The sequence below is a fragment of the Choristoneura fumiferana genome, chromosome 29, assembly GCF_025370935.1.
Source record: "Choristoneura fumiferana chromosome 29, NRCan_CFum_1, whole genome shotgun sequence".
In the NCBI taxonomy this organism is placed as follows: domain Eukaryota; kingdom Metazoa; phylum Arthropoda; class Insecta; order Lepidoptera; family Tortricidae; genus Choristoneura; species Choristoneura fumiferana.
The window spans coordinates 5,933,932-5,955,929 of NC_133500.1; the positions used below are offsets into that span (position 1 = coordinate 5,933,932).

A 21,998-nucleotide genomic window follows, 5' to 3' on the forward strand; every position below is an offset into this window, starting at 1 on the left:
AAACTAGACAGATTCGTGTTTGCATTACGACGCCTAAGGTCCGTAGCTTCAAGAGAAGCTACGTTATCTGCATATCATGGGTATGTCTCTTCCATACTACGATATGGGCTTATCATTTGGGTAACAGTGCGGGATGCCCAAAGAGCATTTGTAACACAAAAAAATGTATTAGAGCTGTATATGGAGCCCATATCTTGCACATTGTAAACCAATATTTCAGGAACTTAACATTCTCCCATTGCCATGTCTTTTCATATTTGAAATAACTAATTTGTCAAAAAGTACCCACAGTTTTTTCCACTGCATGACCAGATAATTAATAAAATTAACAGACCTAGCAGGAGACGCTAAAATTGCATCAGCCTAGAAAAAACTTAAAATTGTTTGGCATGAACGTATACTGCATGGCTATAAGTTGTATAACAGAATACCTGAGGATTTTAAGAGATGGTACAAACACACCAATTTGAAAAGAGAATGTTTAAGTGGTTGCTTGATAAGTGCTTTTATTCAGTTGATGAATTTTTAAATAAGTAACAATTAATTTAGGCAAATTGTATTTTATTTTTATAGATAAACAAAATAATGTATTTTTTTTCCTCTCTTCTTTCTTTCTGTTTTTATTATTAATAAATGTTTTTTATTTATTTATTCTAAAATTATATTAACTGTAAAATATTTCTACGCCGATGACGGCAGAATATGCTGAACTAACACTTTTTACTAACTTATATTGTACCATATTCTCAGAAATAAATAAATGATTGATTGATTGATATTAGGCTTCGGTTCCACTAGAGATATGTTGGGAAGTGTAGCGAGGGAAGTGTTTTTCATGAACCAATAGCAAAGCTCCATTTACCTATCCTCGCACAGCACCTCGGGTGGTCGATGAAAAACACTTTCCTCGCAACACATTCTCGCACATCTCTGGTTGAAACACAGCTTTAGGCCTACCTCTGTTCCGGTGCTAGTCGCTTGGAACCCAATCAGTGATAATTTTGGCCCAGCGATCCGGATGCATCCGGCAGATACCCATACTTCTTCTTCTCTTCTTCTTCAGCGCGTTTTCGCCCACCGTGGAGCATACGCCTCTCCAACCTTTCTCCATTCAGACCGACTATCTGTCTCTCTCTTCCCGACCGGTTCTGCTGTCTCCACAATGTCATCGGACCATCGGGTAGGCGGTCTGCCTAGCCGGGGTCTCCACTCCAAAAACGCCCTTACTCCACCGTTCGTCGTGACGTCGGCACACGTGGCCAGCCAAGCCCGTTTCAGCTTCGCGACTCTATGTCCTACATCCATGAAATTAATATTATTCCTTTTTTGTCCAGATAAACGAACAATGTTTATAGCCAGTCTCCGCAGTAGTGCGCTAAGTACGCTAGTTGGTATTAGTGTGCGCGAGCGCGTCGAAATGGGCTGCAACACTAGCGCCGACGCGAAGGCGGCTAAGGAAGACGCGCAAGAGAACAAAGCCGATAATGCCAATGCTGCCAATGCTGCCAGTGGTAATGCCGCCAGCGCTGCCAAAGGTACGATAAGTAATCTAAATCTCATCATCATCCCAGCCTATATACGTCCCACTGCAGGGCACAGGCCTCCTCTCGGAATGAGAGGGCTTGGGTAGTAGTCCCACGCGGTACCAGTGCGATTGGGAACTTCACACATACACCGTTGAATTGCTTCGCAGGTTTGTTGTGCAGGTTTCCTCACGATATTTTCCTTCACCGTAAAGCTCGTGGTAAATTTCAAATGTAATTCCGCACATGAATTTCGAAAAACTCAAGTGTGCGAGCCGGGGTTTGAACCCACGATCCTCTGCTTGAGAGGCCATAGTTCAAACCACTCGGCCACCACGGCTCATCTAAATCTACAATCTAAATCTACAAGGTGTTAATTAAATAACTGAAAACCAGAAAGTAGTTTGCTCAGAATCGAGAGTAGTAAGTAGGGGGTTTTAAATCAGGTTATGTTTGTGTTTTTAAATCCCTTTTTTTGTGCCCAGTCTAAAAGTTACGACTGCAACAGGCGACAATTAAATATTTTAGCGAGGTTGCATACTATTTCCATAGTTTAATACTGGCTGTTTTGCTGTCAATGAGGGCTATCGCGTGTGAATTCGCCACTAGAGGCGCTAGTGTAGCGTGAGGTCTCCGAAATGTCAAATCTCATAGTTTTGGGTGAGCTACGCGGGTTTATTTATAATTAGAAAAATTTTGTGAATATTTTGCAATATCTTAAATTAATTATGGCAAATATGCTTTCCGGGGCAATGAATGTCTGTGTTTTGAGACAGTTTTGTCTTTTGGAAACCTTTGTCCTCCCTTTTTTCCGAACAAAACGGGGACTATGCAAAACTGTGGCATGCTCGATAATTTTATGGTACGGTTTTAAGGTGTATTAAATATGATTTTATTAAAACTTTGTTTTCGCGCCCGTAATAACAGACTTTGAAAGCCATACTTAAAAAACCTCACGCAACAGTGCGCCATCTAGTGAGACAAAAAACGATAGCCCTCATTGTGATTTTCTGGATTTTCTTCTAAAAACGTCAATGCGCAACTGACAAATACATACTCGTATTATGAGTGTAGAGTTAGAAATGAAGTACCCTCATTCTACAAAGTGTGACAGAAAGATAATAATATGGTGTTAGACAATAAGGCGTCAAGCTTCTTTCGATAGATCTCAAAAACTTATTTTTTTAGCAAAAGCGAAACGTCTACTTAGGCTTGTTTTCGTTACATGGAGTCATGTAAGAATGCGAAAATTGATACAGAAAGAAAAATTCCAGAGCAAACACCGCAAACTCGTAAAACAAATTCGTTTTACGGTCGGCATTAGTAGTATCAGCGAAATTCTTATAGTCTGGTCGCAATAAAAACATCAACGTTCATAAAATGTATTGATCTACATATTTGGGATACGCAAAATATTTCATCTCATCTAGTCTGTTTTCTCATTTTTTGGTAAAAGCGCCATCTATGGACATTTTCTCTAACTAGGTGGTAACAATGTGAAACATTCGTGGTGTTTCTGACATCGTTTAGAGTATAGTTTCACAGTTTGGCGTTGTGCTGCTAGATGGCGTGTTACGTAGGAACGGGTGGAAAAGCGAGAAAAGTAAAGATTTTCCTTCGCGTTGTTTCAGGAAGTTATGGCGAGATTTCATTGTGAATAGAATAATTGAATTTTCTTTACTTTTACATAAGTAAAGGTAATATCTGTATTATTAATACATCCCAATCCATACTAAACACTGGCACACAGGCCTTCTTTCACAAAACGGTAAAGAATTGTTAATATAGAGTTAGTTGTTATGTGGTATGTACGTTGGCTCAGTGCATTGCAGTACAAGATTTTCTGAGACCGAACGACATTAAAATCACAGTGAATGTATGTTGTTGTAATTATTGTTGGCTTACCTTCATTTATTAATCATCATCATCATCATGTCAGCTGAAAGACGTCCACTGCTGGACATAGGCCTCCCCCAAGGCTCTCCACTCAGACCGGTCTTGTGCTTTCCGCATCCACCGCGATCCCGCGATCTTAACCAAGTCGTCGCTTCATCTTGTTGGAGGCCTACCGACAGCTCGTCTCCCGGTCCGCGGACGCCATTCGAGAACCTTCTGGCCCCATCGGCCATCCGTCCTGCGAGCAATGTGCCCGCCCACTGCCACTTCAGTTTCGTAATTCTTCGGGCTATGTCGGTAACCTTAGTTCTACTGCGGATATCATCATTTCTAATTCTATCCCGCAGAGAAACCCGAGCATAGCCCTCTCCATTTCTCCATTTCTCTCCTAGCCTTCTCCATTTATTAATGGCGTCATGTTTTTTTAAAATATTTGTGTATTAATATAATGAACCCAAACAACCTAGAAAAGTTGAAAAGCATTGTCATTCAAAAGCTCTATATCTCAAAAACGGCTCAACCGACTTTAATAAAACTTAGCTAAGAACCTTTTCAATTAAACTAGCTACCGACTTAAAAAAAGGTTCTCAGAAGACCGGCCTCCCAATAAATCAACGTGAAAAAAACAATTTAATTCGGGCATTACGGCGTTTAATTCCAAGTTTTTTTAACACAAGCCTAATGAAAGCTTCATGATAAATTACTAAAATAATGGACTCCATAAATCATCAATCCATAAGAAACTTTATTTTGACTGAACCCTAATGATCCCTAATGATTAATGCTCATTTAGCTTGTTTTTATGAAATTTCAAATAAAAGTACGATCCTCAGCAAAGAGAGGCATTTTTACAAGGTTTTATTTAACTTGCCCTGCCTTGTTGAATAAAATCTTGCCAGTTCTTTTTGACCCACTTCCTGTGGTCGGATTGACTTGAAATTTTGTATACTACGTAATCCATACCATACCATTCCAGCCTATATACGTCCCACTGCTGGGCACAGGCCTCCTCTCAGAACAAGAGGGCTTGGGCCGTAGTTCCCACGCGGGCCCAGTGCGGATTGGGAACTTCACACGCACCATTGAATTGCATCGCAGGTTTTAAATTTAAAATGTAATTCCGTACATGAATTTCGAAAAACTCAGAGGTGCGAGCCGGGGTTTGAACCCACCACACTGCTTGAGAGGCTGAGTATTGCGCGTTATTGTATTGCGGCAGGTGTCGTCAACCATTTATTATTTACCGGAAAGGGTTTCCATTGAAAAGGTTTACGTCCCCTGACATGGGATTGAACGGGTTGCCGACTAAATTGAATATTTTTAGGGGAAATGTTGCAAGGAATTATTAATTAAGGACAGCTATTTTTAAAAAAATATTTCAATGGATCATATCAGCCGTAGGACGTCCACTACTTACACATGGGTCTCCCCCATAGACCTTCAGTTGCTTTGGTTGGCAGCGGCCTGTATCCACCGTGAACCCGCGGCTTTAACCAGGACTGTCCATCTCATTCGTGGACGTCCTACGCTGCGCTTACCGTTCCGCGGTCTCGATTCCAGAACTTTTAACCACCAGATCGTATCTACTTTGTATTATCACCAGACTAGTACCTATACTATAGTAGATTAGTAGGTATGAAAATTTTCAGCTCAATCGGATATAAGGATGAAGTCGAGAAATGGTTTGCAAATTTTAAAACCACGATGTTGATTCATACACATAAACATAAACGAACGTTACAATTAGGTACAAGTTAAATAATAAGCCTTAACCCCCGATGCAAAAAAAAAATGTGTGTTATAAGTTTGACCAATATGTGTGTCTGTGTATCTGTTTGTGTGAACCGATTAGAATGCGGATTTTTATTTGAAAGCAAAGTTTCTAGCGATGGTTCTTAGACATGTTGAACTTTGAAGTGACAATGTCGGGAGTTTCCAATCACGATGTTTTCCTTTACCGTAAAGCTCGTGGTAAATTTAAAATGTAATTCCGCACATGAATTTCGAAAAACTCAGAGGTGCGAGCCGGGGTTTGAACCCACGATCCTCTGCTTGAGAGGCCATAGGTCAAACCACTCGGCCATCACGGCTAATAAATGTGCGAAGCCGCAAATAAACACTAGTTTTTTATAAACTAACTATTGAATTAGCCCCAATAAATTACAAAGTCCTAGATTTCTTCATCGCCAAAGCAATTAACAGTTGTTAGTTTTGATTGCATATCTCTATTTGAAACGAGATCCCGTGCGGGCCTTATCGCGCTGAAACCACAAAGGTCCTATGTTCTAACTTCAGATCAATCTAAATTGTACCTTAATGAAGACGGAGCTAGAACTGCTACTTGAATGGTGTAGTTAGATTTGAGGTTCTTGAAGTGAGGTAGAGATGACAATCGGCCCCCATGTTTTGTTTGATTGCCAATGCACACTAAACCTAGTTAAGCCATTCGGATAAAGTGTTTTTTTATTATTATCTACTAGTGTTTTCATGACTCTAAGCCCAGCGGTTGTTGTTTCGAGATTTTATCCCTATATCGTGGGAATATCGGGATAAAAAGTATTCTATGTTTTAATCCAGGTTATAAACTAACTTTTTGCCAAATTTCATCCAAATCCGTCCAGCCGTTTCAGCGTGAAGAAGTAACAAACATACTCTCTCACTCACAAACTTTCACATTTACGAGTATAATATTAGTAGGAAGTAGGATATATGTGGACATTTTGTAGTAAAGGTAGCATTCGATGTAGGCGACCGCAACCAGCGACTGCGACACACGACCGCGACGGAGTCCCGCGACCGCGACCGAGTCCCGCGACCTATTGCTTAGTATGAGTTAATATGAAGCACTGACGGTTTATTTTTTATTTATTTATTTTTTCTACTGGATGGCAAACAAGCAAGTGGGTCTCCTGATGGACCACCGTCCATAGACACCTGAAACACCAGGGGTATTGCAGATGCGTTGCCAACCTAGAGGTCTAAGATGGAATACCTCAGGTGCCAGTAATTTCACCGGCTGTCTTACTCTCCACGCCGAAACACAACAGTGCAAGCACTGTTGCTTCACGGCAGGATTAGCGAGCAAGATGGTGATAGCAATCCGGGCGGACCTTGCACAAGGTCCTACCACCTGCAAAATGATGATGATGACATGGTTTTTAGTTCGGTTCTACCTATATTAAAAGTTTTCTGTACATCAATAATACACTATTTACGCCTATTTCGCATTCAAAACAAGATAACACAGTTATATAGTCTATCGAACCGGTACGGCGTGCACACGCGTTGGAGCGTAAATAGTAGATTACATTGAGCGAGCAAAACCGTAGAGCTACGTACATTACGGGCTAGCGATGTTTACGCCTGGATAACTAAGTCGGCCACCAGTCAATGTATTATTCAATGACTTTTATAGCCGCTTAAGTTTCGAATAATAGAATTACAGTAATCATGCATGACATGACCTATATACTTAATACTACTGTATTATAGATTATACTAGAGTTTACCCGCTTCGCAACGCGTAAACTATTCGATCTGGTACAACTAAAATTCCGGGTTTTATGAAATTCTTTTGGGAATTCTTCATTGAGGTTGTGTTAAGAACAATTGTCCAACATTTCAAGACTCTACGCCCAGCGGTTGAAATTTCAAGATTATATCCCCATCCCGTGGGAATATCGGGATAAAAAGAAGGCTATGTATTATTCCAGACGTGCAGCTACCTACATAACAAATTTCATGACTCTAAGCCCAGCGGTTGTTATATCGAGATTTTGTCCCTATCCCGTGGAAATATCGGGATAAAAAGTAGCCTACATGTTATTTCAGATGTCCAGCTATCTAAATACCAAATTTCATCCAAATCCGTCAAGTTGTTTTAGCGTGAATGAGTAACAAACATACACACACACACACACACACACATAAACTTTCGCATTTACAGCGTGTTTTTTGATACTAAGGGGCTGTTTCACCATCCATTGATTAGTGTTAACTGGCGGTTAGGTGTGATGCCGTCTCTATTTGTTTTGTTCGAATAGACGGAGACGGCATCACATTTAAATGTCAGTTAACGCTAATCAATAATACGTAGTATACTACTTACTTTGTTTTTGTTCATCATCATCATCATCATGTCAGCTGAAAGACGTCCACTGCTGGACATAGGCCTCCCCAAGGCTCTCCACTCAGACCGGTCGCGGTCTTGTGCTTTCCGCATCCACCGCGATCCCGCGATCTTAACCAAGTTCGCTCCATCTTGTTGGAGGCCTACCGACAGCTCGTCTCCCGGTCCGCGGACGCCATTCGAGAACCTTCTGGCCCCATCGGCCATCCGTCCTGCGAGCAATGTGCCCCGCCCACTGCCACGTTTGTTAAAAACGTCGCAATTGTTTACGTGACAGCTGTGATATCGGTTCACAGCACTTAAATCTTCGTCTAGTTACAGTTTGAGGTGGTATCAAAAAATTTTTTTTTTAATTCGACTGGATTGCAAACGAGCAAGTGGGTCTCCTGATGTTAAGAGATCACCACCGCCCATAAACATCTGCAACACCAGGGGTACTGCAGATGCGTTGCCAACCTAGAGGCCTAAGATGGGATACCTCAAGTGCCAGTAATTTCACCGGCTGTCTTACTCTCCACGCCGGAACACAACAGTGCAAGCACTGCTGCTTCACGGCAGGATTAGCGAGCAAGATGGTGGTAGCAATCCGGGCGGACCTTGCACAAGGTCCTACTACCTGCTAAAAATACACGCAATTTGGTGCAAATGAAAAATGGACAACTCGAAATTATACGTCAAAGAAGAAAAATGACCATTGAAATACATCACATCGAACAAGGAAAATTGAGCATCCCGAATATCGTCGAAAATAAAGACCCAGCCGGGGTTTGCCAGTTCTCATGAGTGACAGTGATCGCTTATGGTATTTCGCTTCTTTACATAAGAGAGTTATCTTTGCGCGATAGAATCCGGAACACGGTAATTCGTCGAAGAACTAAAGTCACCGACATAGCTGGAAAATATGCAAGTTGAAGTGACAATGGGCGGGCCACACCGCTCGAAGAACAGATAACCGTTGGAGGAGAAAAGTCTCGAGTGGCGACCACGAATCGGAAGAAGAAGGGCTAGCAGGCCTCCTACTAGGTGGACTGACGATATCATGAGAATTGTGGGCAGCCGGTGGATGCAAGTGGCGAGTTGTCCCTGTTGTGCCCTTTGTTCAGCAGTGGACGTCTTCCGGCTGATGATGATGATGACATAAGAGAGGGCAAACGAGCATGACACCTGATGGGAAGCAATCACTGCCGCCCATTGACACCCGCAACACAAGGGGTACAACAGGTGGCTTGCCGGCCCTTTGAGACATTGATAGGCTCGTTTTATTAAAGAGAGATCTTGAAGTTGTGTCCCGCTTGCCGGTTTTCCGCGCTCTATCGAAAAAAACATGCTATAATAAATGTGCGCTAATGCAATTTCCAGTGGGAAAGCTCTACCGCTGAAAGCTCAATAAGCTCCGATGAATGGTACAAAGCACAGGCGATTAGCTCTTCCACCGCATGGAACAATAAACAAGATTTTGTCATAAAATTCATTTTTAAAATACAATAATAGATGTAGGGGCTGTTTCACCACCCACTGATTCGTTTTATTTGGCGGATAAATGTGATGCCGTCTCTGTTTGTGTTGTCCGAATAGACGAAGACGGCATCACATTTATCCGTCAAATAAATTTAATCAATGGATGGTGAAACAGGGGGTTAAAAACACAAAACCCCGGTTGCTTTAAAAAAAAAAAAAACAAGTAGTAGTTTACAATTATGTTAAGTAACTTAAAGTTCAACAGTCGGGTCCTGCAGAGCTACTACGAAAATCGAAGTTCGTGTCGTTCGGTCCCTCTGACACTTATACTATTTAACACGAAAGCGAGAGGGACGGAAAACGAATAAAGCAGAATAGAATAGAAACAATTATTTGCATTTCGCAATAAAATGACAAAACATACTGTACACTACATAGGTAATTAAAAAAAAAACAAGCCTCCTGCGCTGCGGTCCAAGTATATTTTATTTTATGAACATGAAACTTTGTTACTTTTCAAAAAAAAAAAAATATTTATTTTCAACTTTTGTTTTAAAACTTTTTAAGTGAAGCACTTTTTTAGGAGGAATTCGCTCTTCCAGACAAGTTGTTCCAAAGTCAAAAATAATAGCTAATAACTAATAATAGTTCTTAAAATAGTTTATGCGACTGTTGTAAAGCATTTTAATAAAATAACCTACACAGCTTACATACTCGTTATTAAGTAACAAACAAAATTGTTTTTTCAGAGTTCGATGACAAATTACAATTAAGTCCTATATAAAGGACGCTGGGCGGCAGAAGTGTAGACCGTGCAGGCCGTACCTTGTACGCAGTGTAAACGTCGATGCATTAGCCACTCTCCTATTTCACTATCACAATCCCACTACAGACGTAGCTACCGCATATTAGGCTGGTTCCACATTTGTATCATTTTGTCGTATCGTATCTCCGTCGCGTTGCACCGTCGCGTATCATATCCCTAGTGTGGACGCAAAAACAGCGCGATCATGCGGCGCACCGTATCTGATCGCTCGGGATCGATGTTGTTTTTTTTATATTCGACTGGATGGCAAACGAGCAAATGGGTCTCCTGATGGTAAGAGATCACCACCGCCCATAAACATCTGCAACACCAGGGGTATTGCAGACGCGTTGCCAACCTAGAGGCCTAAGATGGGATACCTAAAGTGCCAGTAATTTCACCGGCTGTCCTACATCCCACGCCGAAACACAACAGTGTTACACAATATACGTGTATACACACTCGCGATCGGATACGCGTATAAATATCGGTAAGTATGGACGTTGTTTCGATACTGTATCATGATACGAAGTTATGATTTGATACGCGATACGCCGTGATCGCTCTCGAGGCGGTTTTTCCCGGATCATCAAAGATACAGATAGCGTCCACACTTAATGGTACGGCGTTATGATACGATACGCTGCTACGCTGCGGTTAGTATGGACGAATTTTTTCACACGATGATGTTAGTGATACGGTGTGCTCAAAGTGAGCGTCCATACTTAGGATACGCGAGCTCGATACGATAGTGATCCTGATCGGCAAAATGATACAAATGTGGACCCAGCTTTATGTGTACACTAGTTATAACTTGCTTGTTAATAGCTACGTGACCCAGTAATACATGTTGCGTCATCATCATCCCAGCCTATATACGTCCCACACCCGTAGTTCCCACGCGAGCCCAGTGCGGATTGGGAACTTCACACACACACCATTGAATTGCCCCGCAGGCTTGTGCAGGTTTCCTCACGATGTTTTCCTACATCGTAAAGCTTGAAATAAATTTCAAATGTAATTTCGCACATGAATTTTGAAAAACTCAAGAGATGTTCGGTGTTGGTTGTGTTTTGTGCAGGTGCAAGTGTGCAACCAAATGGTACTCGCACTGCGCACTCGCAGAGCGCAGTAATACTTGTCACTTGTTAACAGCGTGATAGCGTGACGTTCTTTTTACAAGCTTTTATTTAGTTTCACCAATCCCGTTGTCTGTCTGTCTATCTGTCTATCTGTAATCAAATCTTGCAAGTTAAACGACCAACTTCCAGTAGTTAGATTGGCTTGAAATTTGGTATATTTATGTAGATTGCGTGACAATACAATAATCTGGTAGTGACATCCTGGTAGTCTGGCCAGGATCGTCTCCACAGGACGGAAGTCAACGGTTAATGGCAGCGACTTGTTTTTTTATTATTATATATACTATTTTGATGGCAAACGAGCAAATGGGCCTCCTGATGGTAAGAGATCACCACCGCCCATAGACACCTGCAACACCAGGGGGATTGCAGATGCGTTGCCAACCTAGAGGCCTAAGATGGAATAATTCAAATGCCAGTAAATTCATTGGCTGTCTTACTCTCCACGCCGAAACACAACAGTGCAAGCACTGCTGCTTCACGGCTGGATTAGCGAGCAAGATGGTGGTAGCAATACGGGCGGACCTTGCACAGGGTCCTACCACCTGCAAAATTTGGTGTGCAAATGTAATTTGGGTGACAATACAAGTACAGTCAACAGAAAGTACACTCAGCAAATAAAATTATTTTTTACCAAAAACTTATTACTTAACACTTTGCAACTGCACATCTCACGTGCACTAGCTACTTAACAAAGTGTAGCCTGCGAGTACACAGTCCTATTTATAATGTACAAAACTTAATTATATTTTAAATCACACCCACGAAAATATTCATTTTTAGACGAAAATATATCCTACTGAGATAAAAACAGATATTGTCTAAAAATAAATTTAACAGAAACGTAAAATCCTCGAGGGTGCTCCTGTTTTTATGTTTGTTATTCTGGACAGGTAGGAGGCTCTGGAGGTTAAAGGGAGGTTCTTTCTTTAGGGTCCCGCACGCAGTGTCCGAACGGAGCCTTATTACTTCTTCTCATCTTTTAAAGATAAAGATAAAGATAATTTATTTGTCAAACATGAGTTCCTATGTAGGTTAGTTTTATTTTAATTTTAATTTTTGTATATAGTTATTTTTCTTAAATATAAATCTTTTTATGTTACAGTTAAATACTTGAGATGTAATTTATAGAATAAAATACATCTATTAAAGAAACTATGTTCCTATATAAAATTATTAAATTGAATATATAGATGTACAATAATTTGATGTCCTGTCCTTCATGTCTTGCCTTTCAGCATACATATTTTTACTTATGAATTTAAATAATTATACAATAAAAAAATAGGAAATAATTAAATTACAATCAATATTACATTAATGTTATATAAATCATTTTGCATTTAATACTAATGATAATCAGTGGAACATTTTGAAAACAATATCTAGTCTATATTATCTAGTAGATATTCGTTAACAGAATAATATGCCTTGTCGGTTAAAAAAAAATTGAATTACCCTATTTCCTATTAATATTATAAATGTGAAAGTTTGTGAAGGTGTTTGGAGGTTTAGATATTTGGATGTTTGTTTCTCAATCACGTCTAAACCGCTTAACCGATTTAGATGAAATTCGGTATACAGATAGTTTGAGTCCCAGAGAAGGACATAGAGTTTTATCCCGGAAAATTGCATAGTTCCCGCGGGATAACGATTAACGTATTCCGCGGTAACGGCTAGTAAATAAATTAAATACACTTCACTCATAACATATTTATATCAAGTTTGCTTTATTTGCTATATTATTTATAATTTAATTAATATCAATAATTTATGTGTCTGTAAATTAAATACACAAATTAACTTATTACTAAAGTAGGTAAATTTATTTAAAAACAATGTTAACTAACCTTGTACAATTATGAGTTTACATACATAAAAAAGAACTAACCTAAGATAGCTTAACTAACTGTAACAATGAAAATTATAAAAAGAATACCCCGTCTAAAAGAACTGCCTGTGGCAGGGTTCCCATGACTAAATAATTTTCACTCATTCAATTAACAATTATTATTGTTTTAGTTTAATTATATGCAAGAAGTTAATAATTAATAACTGAAAACCTCAGACGTCGCAACTATCTTTTTTATGTTAAGTTTTAGGTTAATGAGAATTCTACTTGATTTCTAACTCTATTATCGAAATTCGTACTAGTCAGACGCTTTGCCGTTATTAGAAGAAAAGTCGAAACTGTCAAAAAATTGGCACTTCAATTCATTTAATTGGCACCTCGTTATAAGAAATTGGATTGGATTATTTTGCAGTGACTTTTAGACTGTTTACCTACGTCCTACTTCAAAGTGTTTTAATCGATTCAACTCGCATGGTGAATTTTGTTTGCTTGATCTTTATTCGTAGACAGCTCCTATATTAATGATAAAAAGTCACCATGTACCCTGTGTTCCCAATCCGCACTGGGCCCGCGTGGGAACTATGGCCTAAGCCCTCTTGATCTGAGAGGAGGCCTGTGCCCAGCAGTGGGACGTATATAGGCTGGGATGATGAGATGAGTCACCATATAATGGTGTTACGGTAGTAACTAAACCTTTCGCAAGCGACACAGACTCACTCTTGACCGGTTTTCACACCTCTGTGAGTCAGCGAGGACACTTCAGCTCGCTTAGTGGGTTGTATTCAAGAATGGACCAGTGTATGGAAATAACTATTCTGAAATAACTGTTATTTTATAATGATATAAAGAAATTATTTATTTCGTGAAAGTGGATGAGACGTGGCCGTGTCAAATTAATAGGAAGACCGGAGTGGTTTCTGTTTAGCCATTGCCTTCGGGTATACTTACAATGACGGAAGGGGCTTGAAAAAAAGAAGGGTCTGGACAGCGAAGTGAATGTAAGGTTTTTTTTTCTAAGCTGCGTACCCTCCTACTTAAAAAAGTTATTCAAACCGGTGCATAAATGACGGAGATTCAAGATCTAGGTATAAGTGAACTGTTTTCCGCAATTAGACGCCTATGTGCGCCTATTTCGCGTAGCTGGCTGTACAATTCGTGCTAGAAGGGCTACTGTGAAATTCGAAAATCGAAGTTCGTATCGAACCGTCCCGCTCACTCTCGTATTAAATGATATTAGCGTCAGCGGGACGGTACGATACGAACTTCGATTGTCGGATTTTGTAGTAGCCCCTCAGCCTAGCTCCTGGAGGAAGACTAGCAGATACTTAATGTTGCCGACGACTTCCTGGAGCGACCACGGTGATCCGTTGTAGTCCCCTGTAGTTCGCCACGCCAGTGCACTCCGGCACAATATCTCTTCTTTCTCCATGCATGCTCTGCACAGGAAATGTCTGGAACACCTAGGTTATATAACGTATTTGTTGAGTAAGCGAGTCCCAAAGTAACAAATATAAAAAAATACAACAATTATAATATTTAATAATATAATTATACTTATTCTGATTATAGATATGGGCTTCTCCTCGCACTCCTTAGTTATATAATCTAAAATAATAAATAAAGATATTAACTAAGTAATTAAGGAACAACTCCGCTTTGATTAATAATGGAGCTTAATTTTTTATCATTTTTTTTATTGTTTGGAATTATATAACTAAGTTATTTTACCACTTATATTTTTTATATTATTATCTATAGAATCTGGTTTTCTAAAAATAAATAATTTGAATTGAATTGATAGCATCCTCCTTTTTTGATGTCGGCTAAATACAACCGAATTAAGAACTCTTTTTCAAAGTCGTCTGAAAAAAATATAATTACTATTCCATTCAGCCTGGTTCAGCCGTCTGACTAAAACCACATTATGTTTTCAGTTAATTCGACTGAAATCTCTGAAACACGTGTCATTATTTAAATGAATATTCGGATATTCAGAATAATTACGCTGCAAACGTAACTCGCATACCGATGGGGCATGCCACCATGTAGCGCTGCTACGAATATTGTAGACGCTCTACAAATCACGTAGACGGTTCGTAGCGCAAAGTCTTCTTCTTTATCGTGTCGCTCTTGGCAGAGCGGTCGTGGTCACATTGAGGCGTTCGCGTCGGTGGTGCTTTAATGTTTCTTAGACATGCTTTTGAGATATTGAACTTTAAAGTGATAAAGTCGTGGATTTTCCAACTTTTTGTTGGTTAGGTATACTAGCTGCGTTGCCCGCGACTTCGTCCGCGTAGAATTCGGTTATTGTGGTGACGATGCAATTTTCCGGGATAAAACCTAAGTATTATATGTCCTTTCCCGGACATAAAACTATCTGTATAATCGAATTTCATCTAAATCGGTTCAGTGGTTTTGATGTGATGAGGTAACAAACAAACAAACAGACTAACAACCAAAAACCAAACCATCCCCGCTTATATACGTCCCACTGCTGGGCACAGGCCTCCTCTCAGAACAAGAGCTCATGCTCATGCTCATGCCCGCGGCTTCGCTCCCGATGTATTTTTTTTTTAATTTTCTAAATCTTCTTTTATAAGAACCTTCTCCTGACAATAGCAAACACAACAAAAAAAGAATTAGCGAAATCGGTCCAGCCGTTCACGCGTGATGCCGTGACCAAGATTATATATATTGTTTAAAAAAATAGTTTCTGCCAAGTTTTTTGCGGTTCATTCTTCTTCGCAATGATAGTCTTTCCGAAAGCGCTGCTAGTTTATTTATATAAAAACCAGCCAAGAGCGTGTCGGACACGCCCAAGATAGGGTTCCGCATTACGAAAAAATCTAGTAATATTTTTCTAAGGATTTCGTATCGTACGGAATCTTCCAAGTTTAGGTATATTTTATACCTTTGGCTGCTATTTTCTTTTAAACTACTAACAATTCTCAAGCTTGTAAATTTCATATACTTACAACCATCCTGAATTTTTCAATTTTTTTCTACCCAACACCTTAACCTACACTCTAAAATTAATATTTCGCAAATAAAACACTAAATCGAAAAATCGTCTCGGCAACCCCTCCAATGGTTTTAAAAGACCTATCTAACGATACCCCATACTATAGGGCAAGTCGAGAAAAAAATCACCCCCAGGTTACGTCTTTGGGAGGTACCTACCCTAAAAAAAAATATTTTTTATTTTATCACTTTGTCTGCGTGACTGCTATGTATATTCATGGCAAATTACAGCTTTCTAGTACTAACGGTCTCTGAGCTTAGCCGCGGACAGACAGACAGACAGACATGGCGAAACTATAAGGGTTCCTAGTTGACTACGGAACCCTAAAAATGAGTTTGTCAAGTTTCTTGCGGTTCATTCTTCTTCGCAATAATAGTCTTTCCGAAAGCGCTGCTAGTATAAAAAGTGACATGTAAAGAGCCCTTTGCGGCCTGTACTAAATACCGAAAGTTAACGGGAATCAAACAGCACGCGATGTATAAGTCCGCCTTATACCCGTATACTTTTGAGTGTCATGTTGTGGATCGATGATTTGTATCGACGCCAGTCGAGCGGACACCCCAAGATGACCCACTTACACGAAAGTGGGCCCAAGTGATTAAAAACATAATGCTCTCCCAAAACTTTTGCCACGTAACAAAAGGCTTTCTGATGTTTCAGGGAATTAAATAATAACTAGCATTCTTAGGCGATGGCTAGGTGCACAATAAATCGACACCTGCAAGGAATACCATCGTAACTCACTTTTTGACAATTTTGAGTTACAATTATGATTTTGCAAGAAATAAAATTATCTTTTTTTATCTCTTATCCTTGTATCTCAACTCCTTTGCGTTTAAAAGTTAGGACAGGGAATAACATTGTAAGTAAGCGCACTGGGGTGAATAAAATAGCAATTTTAGTTACGCTATAGTCCTTTCAAACTACCTTTGTCGCAATGGCATGAAAAAAATTGTATTACTATTTACAGTTTTATTCATCGACATAGCTCATTATAAATATTAACATTTAATACTTACAAAGAGAATTGTATGTCTGAGTTACAACACAATTTTACAAATTGAAATAAAATAAATAAATAAAAAGACATTTATTGCCACATAAAAAAATACACTGAACATAACAAAATACAAAAATAAAAAACAACAGACACGTTACAAATATGTGGCAATAGGCTCAGGCTCAAATCAAGGCTTTAATGTTCTTCTTCGTCGTAAGTCACTAAAAACAATCATAAAATTCTTTACTTTTAGCCTTGATGATTTTAATGCACACAGCGGTTTTGTATCAAGACTTAACATTTTTTTTTATAAAAAATATAAATCTTTGATGTGCCGCCCTGTAAAGTTAGTGAAAATGAGTTACGATGATATTCCTTGCAGGTTTTAAAATATTGTGGTCTATAGATATTTATCACACGTTGTGGTATTTACTGATAGTGTAGTCAAGTGTATTATATAGGTATTGACAAATATGAGCATTTATGAAGTAAGAAATGCTTACATTTTCATTTCAGTCTTAACTAAGAGCCATCAGTATGGATCATATTGATGGCACGGTCTGACCTTCGCCTATGAAAGTTATAGTCAACCGGATAGCCACTAGGTTAGAGAGCCTGGCTACAAAGCTTTGGGTTCCGAGTTCGATTCCCGGTTGGGACAGAAATTTGTATGAAAAATACGAATGTTTGTTCTCGAGTCTGGGGTGGTTATATGTATTTTATTTAGGTATGTATATATATATATCTAATTAAGTATATTTATCCATTGCCCAGTACCCATAACACAAGTTATGATTACTTTAGGACTAGGTTAATTGGTGGCAAGTGCCCTGTGATATTTATTTATTTGTAAGTATATTAACAAACAGGGAGTCTTTAAATTCACATCAAATCATAGAGAGGTCTCTGCTGCACAGGCCTCATCTCAGAGTGAGAGGACTTGGGCCTTAGTTCCCAGGTAGACCCAGTGTGGATTGAGAACTTCATACACACCATTGAGTTTCTTTGCAGATATATGTAGGTACGACCAGATGGCCTAGTGGTTAGAGAACCTGACTTCGAAGCTTGAGGTCCCGGGTTCGATTCCCGTGTTTGGGCAAATATTTGTATGAAAATACGAATCCATATCGATATGTTTTCGGGTCTTGGGTGTTTAATATGTATTTAAGTATGTATCTATCTATAATAATTATATTTATCCGTTGCTTAGTACCCATGCCACAAGCTTTGCTAAGCTTACTTTGGGACTAGGTTAATTGGTGTGAATTGTCCCGTGATAATTATTTATTTATATGTACAGAATTTCCCTCCTAATAGAATAAGGGGCTGTTTCACCATCCATAGATTAAATTTATCTGACGGATACATGTGATGCCGTCCCTGTTTGTTTTGTTCGAATAGACGGAGACGGCATCACTTTTAAGCGTTAGTTAAAATTAATCAATGGGTGGTAAAACAGATCCTAACTCTGCGATTCTGACAGTAACAAATAGCAAACAACCTTTCTTTCCACGATGAATCTACAAGAAGAAATTCTTTTTTCATTTAAATACACTAGTAAATACATAACTAACAGATCTTCTCTGAAATGCCAAAAGCGTCACAACTTTAATTGAAAATACGAAAAAAAATCGCGAGCAACTTTTTTTTTCTTTTATTAAAACGCCAAGATAACTCCATAAAGGCTTTGGCCATAAATCATGAGCTAGGAAAATGCCTTGATAAAAAACTTGCCTCGCAAAATATGAGACATTGGGTCCGTTCTGGGATAGTGTAAGATTTATTTGCGTTTCCCAATAAGTTTGTAAAAAAAAGATTGATATTGTAATAATCGGGGAGGCCTATGCCCAACAATGGACGTCCTACGGCTGGGGTACATATTGAAATAAAAGTTTAAAAAAATAATGGACGAAATGGTCATTTGATATAATGTAGTTTTCGTAGAAATGTCGGCTTTATAGGATTTTATGCAACAAACCTAAACTAAATCATTGTAGCTTACACGACCAAAAAAGGTTTTATAATCAATAGTTTCACCAACAATTTGTGTTATAGGAAATGACCATTTATGTTATGCATTTCATCTATTATACTTTTTTAACTTTATGTATTTTGATAAGTATACGCATACAGCTGATAGGACAATGTTGATAACTGTAATAATTGACACAATTTTTTTCATCATTCTTGCTCATAAGCAGTGACGTGCAGGCTAACTTGGTTGCAATTGCAAGTTGCAACTCCCTGAATAAAATTCTAATAAGGGTGTAATTTTTTTTTTAATCTGTACTTACCAATTTAGTGCCTTAATACATTCGGCCAGTTCTGATTTAAACAAAAAGGCACGTTTTAACTTAAAATAGAAATTAGCGGATTTTTCATGTGATGTTGATGTAATTTTGGGGAATCCTCACGGGAATTTGTGAGCATCTCGGAATTTTGGACTAAATTTGTATTTATCATTGCAAGAGAAAATTTATTAATTTTCCTGAGAGGAGGCAGCCAGCAGTAAGATGAAAATATAGTCTGGAACTTATTATGTCCGGAAACCTGTTTAAGTTTGACCGCTATGTGTGTCTGTGTGTCTGTAGGTCTGTGTGTCTGTATGTCTGTGTGTCTTTGTGTCTGTATGTCTGTCTCTGGCATCGCAGCTCTTAAACGGGTGGACCGATTTGAATGCGGGTTTTTTATTTGAAAGCAGGTTTCCTAGTAACGGTTCTTAGACATGTTGTATCACAATCGGTTCAGCCGTTTTTGAGATATTGAACTTACTTTTAATATTTGTTATTATGACGGTAATAATTAGTACACACTGTCAGTTTCTAGATATTATTCCTAAATATATATATTTTTTTAATCAAAAATCATCATATCAGTCGTAGGACGTCCACTGTTGGACATAGGACTCCCCCATATTTCTAGTGTCGGCCTATAATGCATCAAAATAATCTATTGTGCTTATGTACGTATTGTATTGTATTATGTGCCAAAAATACAACCTATCTTTTACATACATAAAAATAAATACATGTAAATCCCGACCCTGTGGCAATATTGGAATAAAATATGGTCTATGTGTTATTCCTGAGAACCCGCTATGTGCATACCAAATTACATTCAAATCAGTCCAGCTGTTGTTATAGCGTACCTACTCGCAGTAAAGGAGTAACAAATTATGCATACACACGCACGCACGCACACACTTACAAATTTCGCATGTATAATATTATTAGTAGGATACCATTCGGAACAGATTCGATTTTTAAAAACACTTTTTTTTCGTTACACACAACTCACCTTAAAGAACTATACAGCCAACCCTTACCGCGCCGCCGCGCCACAGTTGCCGCGGCCGCCGATTCGAGCGCACGTCGATTCGCATTTCAAAATTTCGATTCCACCGCCTTTTTGAACCAATCAGCTTCGTTTTTGAATGCGGCAGCCAACCGAATTCAATTAGTGCTCAAATTTCGAACAAATCAGGATCGCTTGGAAAACAGGTGAGCTTACAATGACTTTTATCTTTTTAATTTTAAGTCCGTTCTCTATGAGATAGTTTGAGAGGTTAGTCGAGCGTGAGGTTGAAATGATGAAGGTTGAAAGACAGTACTAATTAGGTTAGAAGTAATTAGTAAGGGTAGGTTTCTCGTTATATAAATTTACATGGAGGTTGTATAGCTATTCTTGACGTGGGACCGTACCTGGCCCGCTGAGAATATATTATTATTAAATCAACCTTGAAACGGGCCAAATTATACTGAAGGGATTCTTTGTTGGGATCCAAGACAATTTATTCCTTGGAATGAGTTATGACATTTTGTAGGATGCTTTGTGATTTGAGTGCTATGAAAATGCCTTTGTTACTTTGTCTCATTGAAGTAACAATTTGTATAAAGGCTGATATTAATTTATATGATACTAGTTTTTACGCGCGGCTTTGTTTGCGTGAACTAAGTTTAGTACCTCAATACAAGAGGTTTCCAAAACACAGTTTAAAAGCAACAATCTTACACATACACGTGTAAATGAAAATGAAATGAAAAAGTATTTATTCCATTAATAATTTTACAAAAGAGTTACCCGCCCCGAGTTGTCCTGTGTTACAGGATCCTTCCATAGTGATACACGTCGTACAGAGAAGAATCAATAGCTAAGGGTAAAGAAAGAGTAACTCACTTATCTCATTCAATTAGGCATAAATAATAGTATGCGTGTGTAAGATATACACTCCTAATTCATAGCCATTGTCCGCAACATCGTATATATTGAAAACTAGGCCATTTTCCGGGATCAAAAGTATCGCTTGTTAATCCAGAGGCTGTATTGCCTAACGTTTCTGAGACTTGCGATCACAATCAAATGACAGTTTTCTTTCGCATACAAAAACTGTCATTTGAATGTGATGGCGAGTGTCAAAAACGTTAAACTACTTACATATTTTCCAAATTTCTTTCATCAAAACCTGTTCGGTGGTTTTTGTATAAACACTATCAGGGCGCAGTGCCCCAAAGTGGGTCTTGGCCTCTAACCCCAGATTGCGCCACGCTTTGCGATCTTGAGCCAGCTCTTGCCAGCCTTGGACCCCGAGATCCAAAAGGACTTCCAGGACCTCGTCCCTCCAGCGGTACCAAGTACGCTCTCTTCACGGCTCGATCCTCTCCTAACCTTTCTACGTGCCCGAGCCACCGGAGCCTGGACGCCTTAGGCTCTCCTATAACATTGGGCTCCGATACTCTCAGATTTTTGCGTCTATTATTTAGTAAGATGAGACAAGTCAGTATTCATCCGCAGTTTTTTATTGATGGTAACATTCCTAATAATGCTGTAGGTGTCCATGGGCGGCGGTGTTCTCTTGCCACCAGGTGACCCGCATGCTGTTTTGCCAGCTAATTTGCCTTAAAAATAACAGAAAATACTCAAGAAAACGCAGAAGTCGTAGAACCTAATTTTTAACATTTTAACAGTCTAATGTTACACGGGTAAATTACATTAGAATATATCTTTTGCGGGAATGTTAATATCCATCCTACTCGTAGTTGTAACTAGAGCACAAAACGCGTCATTTATCCCGAGACGTTATTGCACCTGAGTCGCAGGCGAGGGTTGATAGTTAAGTCGAGGCTAAAATGAGTATAATAAATGAGTGAATAATATACACTCTGTTATTCACT

General features: G+C 39.0%; 1 protein-coding gene across 1 annotated transcript in view; it reads left to right on the forward strand.

Annotated features, from left to right (window-relative positions):
* Positions 1-1,509: 1,509 nt before the first annotated feature.
* The window catches only part of LOC141444380 (uncharacterized), a gene marked incomplete at its 5' end in the record, with an annotated part of 169,354 nt that continues 148,865 nt past the window's right edge, over positions 1,510-21,998 (forward strand). Inside the window, 1 exon segment of the mRNA XM_074109934.1 lies at positions 1,510-1,535. Coding sequence (XP_073966035.1) covers positions 1,510-1,535 — 26 coding nt within the window.